The 12,163-nt window shown below is 45.5% G+C and overlaps 1 protein-coding gene across 5 annotated transcripts in view; it reads left to right on the forward strand.

Moving 5' to 3' along the window:
- Positions 1–12,163, forward strand: part of GAS7 (growth arrest specific 7) — a 218,120-nt gene that overhangs the window by 165,078 nt on the left and 40,879 nt on the right. For all 5 annotated transcript variants that reach the window (XM_054047789.1, XM_054047791.1, XM_054047790.1 and 2 more), the window contains 3 exons: positions 7,222–7,311; positions 8,708–8,823; positions 11,380–11,454. In XM_054047789.1, the coding sequence (XP_053903764.1) occupies positions 7,222–7,311; positions 8,708–8,823; positions 11,380–11,454 (281 nt within the window). The remainder of the gene's footprint in view (positions 1–7,221; positions 7,312–8,707; positions 8,824–11,379; positions 11,455–12,163) is intronic.

Consider the following 12,163-nt stretch of genomic DNA (forward strand, 5'->3'; position numbering starts at 1 on the left):
GGATCCTGTGTGTCTCATCTGCATGTCCAAGTGCCCATCACTGTTGCTGTGACAGCACTGAGGAGAATCTCACAGCAGGTTCTCTTCTGAATGAGGCCGTATCTGCACATGCGCTACAGTGGCACAACTACATCACTGCAGCTATGCCTCTGTAGTGCCACAGTGTAGACACTTCCTAAAGCAACAGAAGGGGTTTTTCCATCCGTATATGAAATCCACTTCCTAGAGCAGCGGTAGCTAGGTTGATGAAAAAGTTCTTCTTCAGTACCACAGTCTGAAAGGGCAGAAACCCAGCAATGCGTCTGCACTCAGAGGTCAGGAGTCCTGGGCAGAGTTCCAGTCCAGTGGTGAGTCTTGGGTGCTCCTGGTCATCTTCGGCGCCAGTAACTTTTCCCCAGCAAACTCCTCCAGTGTCCTCTTCTGCTGCTCTCTGCAATGCCACACAGAGCGACAACCTCCCCCACTTAACTAGCTAACAGCCTCTCTCCTTATTCCGAATGCAAAGTCACAAGCTCCAGTACTCACGGCCCCACACCACTTGGGGCAGCAGTGATACTTGGTCCAGCTCTGGTGTGTCCTTCTCAGGACATTCCTCCCTGGCACAGTGCTCCTCTTGGCTCCTGTCCTGGGGTGTCCCTGGTCAGCCGCTCTGTCCCTCCTGGGCTCTGGGCTGGTTCTCGGCTGCTTCACTCTGTGAGGGCCTGCTTGCTGTAGCCCTTCTGTCTGGAGTCCCTGACACACCACCCTGTCACTCTCCCTTTCTCACTGCTCTTCCCCCTGTCCCCCGCCCCCAAAAGGCAGCACATCCTCTGCCTGGAACAATCAGCTCTCCCACCCTCAGGACAAAGATTTAAAGGGGCCATGCTCTCTAAACCGCAAGGGGGTTACACAAGTAAAAGGTACTGTGTACATCCTCTGAAACTAGATTGAACCAAGAAACTTCCTACCTTGTTTTTCTGGTACTTTGGTTTACCTCTTATCTCTTTGCTCTGAACACATGCATTTCAGGTATCAAAGAGCATGAAGGCACCTCCTAGGTTTGTACTAGGGTAGAACAATCACATCTCTTGTCCTCTTCCTTTGGGACATTCCAATTCAGGCTAGTGAGAATAACTCCCTTTCTGTTGCTATGGTAAACCAGACATCTGTCCTGATCTTGTCAGCTTCCCTATTTGCTTAAGCCAAAACTTACTTCAGTGAGTGCAAGGGGATATGGGATACTTAGCATAAGAGAGCAAGGTTATGTAAAAATCATAGTCCATTTAGGCTATATAACTGCTGTAATATTTGTGCTTAATGCATACTAATAACTATATGGTGTGGATAACACATATTATTAATATGATATGTATCTATGCTAGCTAGCATATATTAGTCAACAGGTATGTACGCCCTGTCACAATTTCCATCTCAGAGATTTGTCAGGCACAACTTGGGCCATGTCTACACTACAAAGTTAAGTCTACTTCATGTAAGTCAACATCGAGCCTCCAATTTAAGCAAGTTGATCTTGCATGTCTACACTACGTTCATTGTGTCGGAGGAATGCATCCCCACTAGCAGGGCTTGCATCGATGCATGGAGCACTGCACTATGGGTAGCTATCCCACAGTGCACGTAGCCAAGTGGAATTTTGGGTTGGGCTTGCACTGGCTAATGGGACCAAACATTGGCGTAGGTGGTCATGGGAACATGGTATTAGCCTCCCATGATGCACTTACCTCCCTCCCTCCCTGAAATCAACTGCAAACAAACCAAGCCTTTTTTGCACCTTTTTTTGTAAGCTTGGGTTACCCGTGCGGATGCCACAGCATGATAAGCATGGACCCTGCTCAGCTGTACACTGTTGTTGTAAGCATTACAAACACCTCGCGCCTTATCCTGCAGTATTTACACAGCTAATACAGGAGTCACCACATGGAACAATGTGATGCCATGCAAGCAGCCCTGCTGGAAGACATAGAGCGGAGCAATTCACAGTTGCTGGCGACAGTCATGCATCATCTTGACACGGTTGAGCGCCGTTTCTGGGCCTGGGAAACAAGCGCTGACTGGTGGAACCACATTGTTATGCAGCTATGGGATGATGAGCAGTGGCTGCAGAACTTTTGAATGCGTAAGGCCACTTTCCAGGAACTGTGTGAAGAGCTTTCCCCAGCCCTGAAGCACAGCAATACTAAAATGAGAGCTGCTCTGACAGATGAGAAGCAAGTGGGGATTGCTCTGTGGAAGCTTGCAGCGCCAGACTGCTACCAGTCAATGGGGCATCAATTTGGAGTGAGTAAATCTACCTTGGGATCTGTTATGATCCAAGTTTGCAAGGCCATCAACAGACTTCTGCTAGGAAGGGTAGTGACTCCAAGCAAGGTGCAGGACATACTGGATGGTTTTACCATGATAAGGTTCCCTAACTGCAGTGGGGCAATAGATGGAATGCATATCCCTATCTTGGCACCAGACCACCTTGCCAAAGAGTACATAAACCGAAAGACATACTTCTCAATGGTGTTGCAAGTGCTGGTGGATCATAGGGGCCATTTCACCAACATCAACATGGGATGGTTGGGGAAAGGTGCATGACACGTGTATCGTTAGGAACACAGGTCTGTTCAGAAAGCTGCAAAGAGGTACTTTCTTTCCAGCCTGCAAAATAACCATTGGTGATATTGCAATGCCAGTTGTGATCCTGGGAGACCCAGCCTACCCCTTGCTCCCATGGCTCATGAAGCTGTACACAGGCAGCCTGGACAGCAGTAAGGACTGGTTCACCCATAGGCTGAGCAAGTGCAGAATGGTGGTGAAATGTGCTTTTGGACGTTTAAAAGGTTGCTGGTATTGTTTGCTTACTATGTTAGACCTCAGTGAAAGTAATATCCTCATTGTTATTGCTGCCTTCTGTGTGCTCCATAATATCTGTGAAACAAAGGGAGAAAAGTTTCCGCCGGGGTGGGGGGTTGAGGCAGATCATTTAACAGCCAATTTTGAGCAGTCAGACACCAGGGCAATAAGAACAGCATGTTGAGGAGCTCTCCATCTCCATGAGGCTTTGAAAACCAGTTTCAGCAATGAGCCAGAGTAATGTGACACTTATCTGTGTTCCTTACCAAACTGTCCCCTCCATTGCGTTTTCTCCCCTGTAAACTCCACCTCACCAACCACTGGTGTTGAATGAAAAAATAGCCTTTTCTCCTCAATCCGTTAAGTTATATTATGCACACAAACACACAGAGACAGCAAAGAAAAGTAAGATAACCTGGGGCAAAAGCGCCGATAACACTGTGGTGGGAGAAACAAGGAAAGCTTGCTTACAGGTGCACTGCAATAACTATTAAAGGTCTGGGAATGGGCGCCTTCTGGTCCTTGTACCCTCCCCTGGTGTTAAGTGCAAGGGATACCGAATTCCCCCTCCCCCACCTCATAGGATGTTTGGGGGAAGAGGATGTAGAACTGGGCGATTATGGCAGCAGATTCAGCATAGGCTGCAGAGGGACTCTAGCATCCAGCTGCCTTTCTTGAACCTCAACCAGAGGCCTCAACATGTCTGATTGCTCCTTCATAATCCTCAGCATCTCTTCTTGCATGGCACATCTTGTTCCCTGCATGCTCTCCTCTCCTCCCTGTCCATGTCCAGGTTCTCGGACAGTGCAATCCTCCATGCTCTGAGCTCCGTCTTGTCACTCTGGAGGTGTGCATTAACTCATTGAACATGTCCTCCTGAGTCTTCTTTTTTGCGCCTTCTCATCTGGGAACATCTCTGTCCCAGTGTGCGTTGACAGACAAGTTTTCAGCTGCAAGGAATGCAAAGCACCAAGGTAGCATTGACAGTGCATAGATTATTTCTGGTGCAAAGTTAATTTTTTTTAATTAAAAAAACCACCCCTCAATACACTTCACTGCAGGCCACAATGTAATCACAACCGCTGGCTACTGCAAGAGTCAGTTTGCTGCTCCGGCCATGGTGAATAAGAACACGAGGCATAGGCAAGAGGTCTTGTGATGCTGGTTTTGTGAAGACATCCTTGGATTCCCTTTCCCCTGGCAACCTGAGGAGAGGCACTGGTGTAAAGCCCCCCAAATAGTTTGTTTTTTACAAAAGCAGCATCGGGTTGGGGGGGGGGGCAAACAGGAAGCTGCCCTCCCCACCTTTTTTTTTCAATGCTGCTTGCAGTACATGGTTATCTCTTCCAACCACAACCACAGCACGTTTGGGAAAGCATCGTTGTGTGAGCCAGATTTCACCAAATGGGGTGGATTACTTGTTGAATTGTTTGCGGTTTAAGGGCTAGCATTGAAAACTTCCCCCGTTTCCCCTCGGTGACCCTATGCACTATCACTCTCCTGAGAGTAACAGAGCAAATGCTGCAAGCATCTGGGTAGAGACCTGGTCTTTTATGCTACAATGCCATGTGCTGCAATGATGGCAGCAGAGGTAATACTGGAGTGGCGTGGGAAAGTGTCCTACCATGGTGGACGAAATAAGGCAGCCCTTCCCAGAAGCCTTCTGCAAAGGATTGTGGAGTACCTTCATGAAAGCTTCCTAGAGATCTCCATGGAGGATTCCTGGGCCATCCCTGTACACATAAACAGTCTTTTTTCGGCGCGCACCCTCTGTGTAGCTGGAGTGGCCACTGATACCTACTACCCCTACTTTTTTGTTGAGATTAAACATAAAAAATAATAGCATGTAACCCCTACAATTTGATTGGTAATGTGTACTCACCAGACGTGCCTTCCCTGGCATCATGCTCCACCGCCAACTGGTCCTGGGAAGGGATGGGCTCCAGGGTTAAAAACAGTTCTTGGCTGTCAGTGAGAGGGAATCCTCCACTTGCCTGCCTCACATTCTCCTCCGCCTCCTCCTCTTCCTTGTCAGCAAAGTCCTTCTCGTTGTTGCTCGAGGTCGCCCAGGGTTCCTGGGAGGTATCCACAGAGTGTTTTGGGGTAGTGATGGGGTCGCCGCAGAGAATCACATGCAGCTCCTCATAAAAGTGACATGTCTGTAGGGCAGAACCAGAGCAACTATTCGCCTCCCTTGTCTTCTGATACGCTTGCCGTAGCTCCTTTATTTTCACACGGCACTGTTCTTCTGTGTAGCCTTTTCCCCCATGCCCCGCACAATCTTGGCATAGATGTCAGTGTTTCTTCTGCTGGATCGGAACTGTGCCTGCATAGACTCTTCTCCCCACACAGCAATAAGATCCACCATCTCCTGGGTACTCCATTCTGGAGTGTGTTTGGGGCCTTGAGTCTCCATGATCAGCTGTGCTGAATGAATGGACTATAAGGTGGATAGAAAGCTGGCTAGATCGTTGGGCTCAATGTCTAGTTAGCAGCCGGTATCAAGCAGAGTGCCTCAGGGATCGGTCTTATTCAACATCTTCATTAATGATCTGGATGATGGGATGGATTGCACTCTCAGCAAGTTTGTGGATGACTCTAAGATGGGGGGAGAGGTAGATATGCTGGAGGGTAGGGATAGGGTCCAGAGGGACCTAGACAAATTGGAGGATTGGGCCAAAAGAAATCTGATGAGGTTCAAGAAGGACAAGTGCGGAGTCCTGCACTTAGGACAGAAGAATCCCATGCACTGCTATAAGCTGGGGACTGACTGCTGAGCGGCAGTTCTGCAGAAAAGGACTTGGGGATTACAATGGATGAGAAGCTGGATATGAGTCAACAGTGTGCCCTTGTTACCAAGAAGGCTAGTGGCATATTGGGCTGCATTAGTAGGAGCATTGCCAGCAGATTGAGGGAAGTGATTATTCCCCTCTATTCAGCACTGGTGAGGCCATACCTGGAGTATTGCGTCCAGTTTTGGTCCCCCAATACAGAAGGGATTTGGACAAATTGGAGACAGTCCAGCGGAGGCCAACAAAAATGATTAGGGGGCTGGGGCACATGACTTATGAGGAAAGGCTGAGGGAACTGGGCTTATTTAGTCTACAGAAGAGAAGAGTGAGGGGGGATTTGACAGGAGCCTTCCACTACCTGAAGGGGGGTTCCAAAGAGGATGGAGCTAGGCTGTTCTCAGTGGTGACAGATGACAGAACAAGGAGCAATGGTCTCAAGTTGCAGTGGGGGAGGTCTAGGTTGGATATTAGGAAAAACTATTTCACTAGGAGGGTGGTGAAACACTGGAATGGGTTACCTAAGGAGGTGGTGGAATCTCCATGCTTAGAGGTTTTTAAGTCCTGGCTTGACAAAGCCCTGGCTGGGATGATTTAGTTGGTGTTGGTCCTGCTTTAAGCAGGGGATTGGACTAGATGACCTCCTGAGGTCTCTTCCAACCCTGATCTCCCTAGTCTTCTATGATTCTAGATTAGGTATTCCTGAATAACTCCATGTATGGACATTCTTATTCCGGAATCAGAGCGCTTTGTTCCTGTTACACTTAATCTGCTTTCAGAGTGGATTAAACTAAAGAGGAACAAAGTGCTCTTATTCCGGAATAAGAGTATTCACACATGGGGTTATTCCAGAATGGTTACTGCATTTTGCATTTACACCCCACCTCAATCGGAATTAATTTTCAAGTGTAGGCAAGCCGTAAAAGAGCTGCTAGGTTATTGCTCAAACCCTTGGCCTTCCTTACACTTTCTTAGTTGCTGTTAATTGCTGTGCAATAGCCGCTGTCTTGGAAACTGCTCTGTGTGGGCACCTACATGAAGCCTAGTTGACTTCAGAGTGGCCTATAGAGCATTTGGCAGGTCTGGGGCTTTCATCTGAATGCTCTTTGGGCACATGTAAATTATCCTGCGCAATAGGAATAACAAAAAATGTGATTCTGTCAAACACCAAAGTAACCACGTGTGGCTGAAGTGATGTGCAATTTGTAAAACCCTCAGTGCTGCCTGTTTCTCATGGTTCTGTTTATTCTTTAGATGTTTGCAGTTTTCTTTTCATCTGTGTTCCATTGTTTCATTAGAGATACAGGTTAAACGCACTGGATGACAGTTGTCAGAATCTGGCTTCTTTCGTTTTTTGAAAATGGGTACCATATTTGCTTTCATCTAAGCTGTCACTACCTCTGAGTTTTTCCAAATATCATTGTCTATAATTCAGCAAATTAAACAGCTACTTCTCTGACAGTGAGATGCATGTCATCTAGACTTGCTGGTTTGGAGGTGCACAAATTCCACTCACTTGCTTCTTATTAATTCACTAGCATTTCATTGTTTTTTACCTGCCCTGTCTGACAGGCCTTTTGCTTGTTTTTTGCAGATAAACTGTGTGACTTTTCCCCACCCAGACACAATGCAAGAACAGCAGTTGCTGAAACCCACTGAATGGAGCTACTGTGATTATTTCTGGGTAAGTAGGCAGCCAGCCACATGCCACACGTGGCAGCTTCTGAGTTTCAGGAAGAGCAGAACAAATTGCTAGGTTTGTGTTACGGAGCAAATCAGAATTCAGTGTGGCTGAAAAAGACACACTGTAGCAAGGAGCAGCACCAACTCTGCTGCGTCACTTCTGCAGGGCCTTTAATAAAGCACAGGGCACGGTGTGGTGCTAGAGGTGCTCTCCAGAACAAAGAGAAAACAAGGGAAAGGCTTAAGGGAGGGAAACATCGCTCCTGCAGGAAGAGTGGAGTGTTTGTTAGCCAACCACCAGACCAGGCTGCACTGAGGAGAGAGGGAGCAGCTAAGGTGCTGATGTAACTCCGACAGACCCCGTTGTCAGCGGGCAGGATTGAACCTTGGACCTCTGGAGTTTAGTGCATGAGCCACTACTGCATGAGCTAAAAGGCATATGGCTGTTAGCCAAGGCTGTAGAGCAGACTCATTAATCTCTCTCTAAGTGGTCATTCAGCCCACGTCCTCTTTTCATGCTGATGACTCGCAGAGCTACTTCTCTGCTCTGGACCTGGCCAAAATGGAACTCCTGATCCTCCACCACCACCACCAGCACAAGCCCTTCTATCTTCTCTGTCATGATGGACAGCACCACCACCTTCCCTGTCATTCAGACTAGCAACCTTGATTCTATCTTTGCCTGAGCCCTCTCTGTTGACCTACCCATCAGCCACGTCACTTGCCACTTCTTCCTGCACAGCTTCTCCAGGATCTGGCCTGTCATCACGGCCAAAACTCTCATCCAAGCCCTGATCATCTTGCTTTTTGATTACTGCAGTCTTTACTCTATATGTGAGTACAGCATGCAGCGCAGTGAGGCAAAAAGCATAGCAATTCTGAAAATATCCCCTATGCCCCAGAGACATGGGGGGTGGAGTTAGACATTAATCGAAAGTATAGGGAAGAGGGAAAGAAAAAAGGTGAAAATGAAACACAGAGAGAGGGGGCTCCAAACTGCTCCAAAGTCAATGGAATTATCCTAGGGATGAACTGGGCCAAGTAACGAAACAAACAATGATTGAAAGAATGAATGAATGGCATTATTATTAGCCCATGAAATGAGGTGGTCTTTTACATACTAAAGGGGCTATCACACTGGGTACATTCTATCAGGCACTGATGGAGTAGATGCTCAGCAGAGGGGAGGAAGTCATTTAATGGTCTTCCGAGGCGCATTTCAAAGTGTTTTTAATGTTCTGATCAGCAGCTTAGATCCCAGGAGGAGCCTCCTGTGAAGAAAAGCAGCTGTTCCCACCCCTGGAATGCCATCTTTTGGCAGCATTGCTGTAGTTAGGATTCTAGGAGCCATGACATGTCTTGTGTTGTACACGTCCTAGCTGCCATTTCTCTTCCAGGCTGATAAGAAGGATCCGCAAGGGAACAACACAGTATCAGGGTTTGAAATTCTGCTCCAAAAGCAACTCAAGGGGAAACAAATGCAAAAAGAAATGGCAGAGTTTGTTCGAGAAAGGTAATTGGAAGCTTTCTGTTGAGTTTAATATTTCTTGTAATCACTTTATTTCCATGAATCGAGCACGTAGCCTGAACTCTGGAAGTTGTGCATATTTTATGAAACACATACAGATATTTAATTTCATCACTATCCATCCAAACTCTCCAATTTTCGCCAAAAAATGTTCTCCTTCAGTGCACCTATTAGCTTTAGACTTCCCATGTCTCCTTAAGGTTTGTGAGTCACTTAACTTGGTGGAATGAGGATAATCAATGGGACATAGTAATACCAGGGTACGAAACATATAGGAATGGCAGAATAGGTCGTACTGGTGGAGAAGTGGCACTACAGGTGAAAGAAAGCATAGAGTCAAATAAAGTGAAAATCTTGAATGAATCAAACTGTACCATAGAATCTCTATGGATAGAAATTCCATGCTTGAAATATGAGACAATTTAGATGCTAAAGGAGCACTCAAGGAAGATAAGGCCATTGCAAGAAGCTAAACGAATTCTTTGAATCGGTCTTCACTTCAGAGAATGTGAGGGAGATTCCCACACCTGGGCCATTCTTTTTTGCTGAAACATCTGAGACATTGTCCCAGATTGAGGTGTCAATCAAGGGGATTTTGGAACAAATTGATAAATTAAACAGTAATGAGTCATCAGTACCAGATGGTATTCACCCAAGAGTTGTGAAGGAACTCAAATGTGAAGTTGCAGAACTACTAACTGTGATATATAAACTATTGCTTAAATCAGCCTCTGTACCATATGTCTGGAGGATAGCTAATGGTAATATCAATTTTTTAAAAGGGCATCAGAGGCTATCCTGGCAATTATAGGTCAGTAAGCCTAACTTCAGTACCAGGCACATTGTTTGAAACAGAACTATGACACACAGATAAACAGGATATGTTGGCAAAGAATAAACATGGTTATTGCAAAGGGAAATCATGCTTCACCAATCTATTCAAATTCTTTGAGGGGGTCAAGTACATGGACAATGGTGCTCCACTTGATATAGTGTACTTGGACTTTTAGAAAACCTTTGACAAAGGCTCTTAAGCAAAGTAAGTAGTCATGGGATAAGAGGGAAGGTCCTCTCATGGATCAGTAACTGGTTAATAGTTAGGAATCAACAGGTAGAAATAAATGGTCAATTTTCATAATGGAGAGAGGTAAATAGCAGGGTCCACTAAGGACCTGTAATGGGATGAATGCTTTTGAACATATTCATAAATGATCTGGAAAAGGGGGTGATCAGCTAGGTGGCAAAATTTACAGACAATACAAAATTACTCAAGAAATTTAAGTCTAAGCTGAATGTGAAGAGATACAAAGGGCTCTTATTGAACTGGGTGACTGGGCCACAAAATGACAGATAAAATTAAATGCTGGTAAGTGCAAAGTAATGCACATTGGGAAAAAACATGTTATCACTCAAGAAAGAATTGGAGTCATTGTGGATACTTCTCTGAAAACATCCACTTAATGTGCAACTGCAGTCAAAAAATCTAACAGAATGTTAGGAACCATTTGAAAAGTGATAGATAATAAAACAGAATATTTCATAATGCTCCCATGCTCTGGGTGCCCCTAAACCTCTGACTGACAGAAGCTGGGACTGGACAACAGGGATTGGGATCGCTCAATAATTGCCCTGTTCTGTTCATTTCCTCTGAAGCATCTGGCATTCGCCACTGTCAGAAGAGAGGCTACTGTGCTAGATGAACCATTGGTCTAACCCAGTATGGAGATTCTTATGTTCTTCTAATACCACTATATAAATCCATAGTACCCCACACCTTGGATACGACATGTAGTTCTGGTTGCCCTACCTCAAAAAAGATATATTAGAATTGGAAACGGTATGGTGAAAGGCAACAAAAATTATTAGGGGTATGGAAAAACATCCATATGAGGAGAGATTAAAAAGACGGGGACTGTTCATTTTAGACTAAGGGGGGTATGGTAGAAATCTATAAAATTATGAATGATATGGAGAATATGAATAGAGAAGTGTTATTTAGCCCTTTCCTAATACAAGAACTTTATTAAATTAATAGGCAGCAGGTTTGAAACAAAGTACTTCTTTACACAATACACAGTCAACCTTTGGAACTCTCTGCCAGGGGATGTTGTTAAGGCCAAAAGTATAGTTGAGTTCAGAAAAGAATTATATAAGTTCATGGAGCATAGATCCATCCATGGCTATTAGCCAGGATGATCAGGGATGCAATCCCATGCTCTGGGTGTCCCTAGACCTCCAACTATGAGAAGATGGGACTGGACAACAGGGGATGAATCACTCAGAAGTGCCTCAGACGCATTTGGCACTGTCCACTGTCAGAACATAGGATACTGGGCTAGCTGAATCATTGGTTTGCCCCAGTCTGACCATTCTTATGGGTCAACAATATCTTTTATCAGTGAGTTCCACAGGTTGATTATAATAGGAGATAAAAAGAAACACTCATGAGTAAGGCCCCACTGGAAAATCTGATGATTTACTTTGCCATGCGGTGGTTTTGTCCATATTTAATATATGTTCACTGCTGTCTGTTTTCTGTAGGATAAAGATTGAGGAAGAATATGCCAAGAACTTGTCCAAACTGTCTCAGAACTCACTGGCTGCTCAAGAAGAAGGGTAAGGAGCCTTTGCACAAAAGGCATTTCCCCTAACTTAGGCACATGCTCTTCTCTTGAGGCCCTCCATAGAGCAATGGGTGATTCAGACTATTATCCTGGCTTTGTTAGTGGGGGGTAGAACCTTCTGGAGCAGTAGTCCATTGATTGACAGGGCCAGTATGTTTTTAAGAGCAGTTGTGCAAAATATTAAAAATTTTAATCATTTATGTTTAATATTATAGCTGTTCTAAACTACAGCAATTCTTGGGGTTCAGCACATGGCAGCACTGCATTGCTGGAATCACAGAGGGATCTGTGCATTAAATGAAGTTGCTGATTGCTGTCCCTCAGGGGACCCAGTAGCATCAGGACAGAGGGAGATGCGACAGCATCTTCTAATCCTGGGTTCTTTCCTCCCGTGGAGCAAAAGGAGAGAGCCTCTCTCCTTTGCCCTGTGTCTGCCCTGGGGAGGAGGTAGGATGCCCAGAAGTGATATGCCAAAGAAGGCAGGGGAGGGCTCATGTACACTGCTTTAGTTTCCCTGCACTAGCACGTTTCTGTGCCATTGACAGAAGTCACTGATGTAGAGGCCCCGTCACTAGATGTGTTCAAGAGAAGACCAGGAGAATCTTTTGGGGGCTAGAGTACAGGGGTGCTAGGAGTTGGTTTCACAATTAATGGTCTCTAATTATAAATCCTTATAATAGAATTCATTTAATGAACAAAAA

Source organism: Malaclemys terrapin, chromosome 13 (genome assembly GCF_027887155.1).
Source record: "Malaclemys terrapin pileata isolate rMalTer1 chromosome 13, rMalTer1.hap1, whole genome shotgun sequence".
NCBI classification, from domain to species: domain Eukaryota; kingdom Metazoa; phylum Chordata; order Testudines; family Emydidae; genus Malaclemys; species Malaclemys terrapin.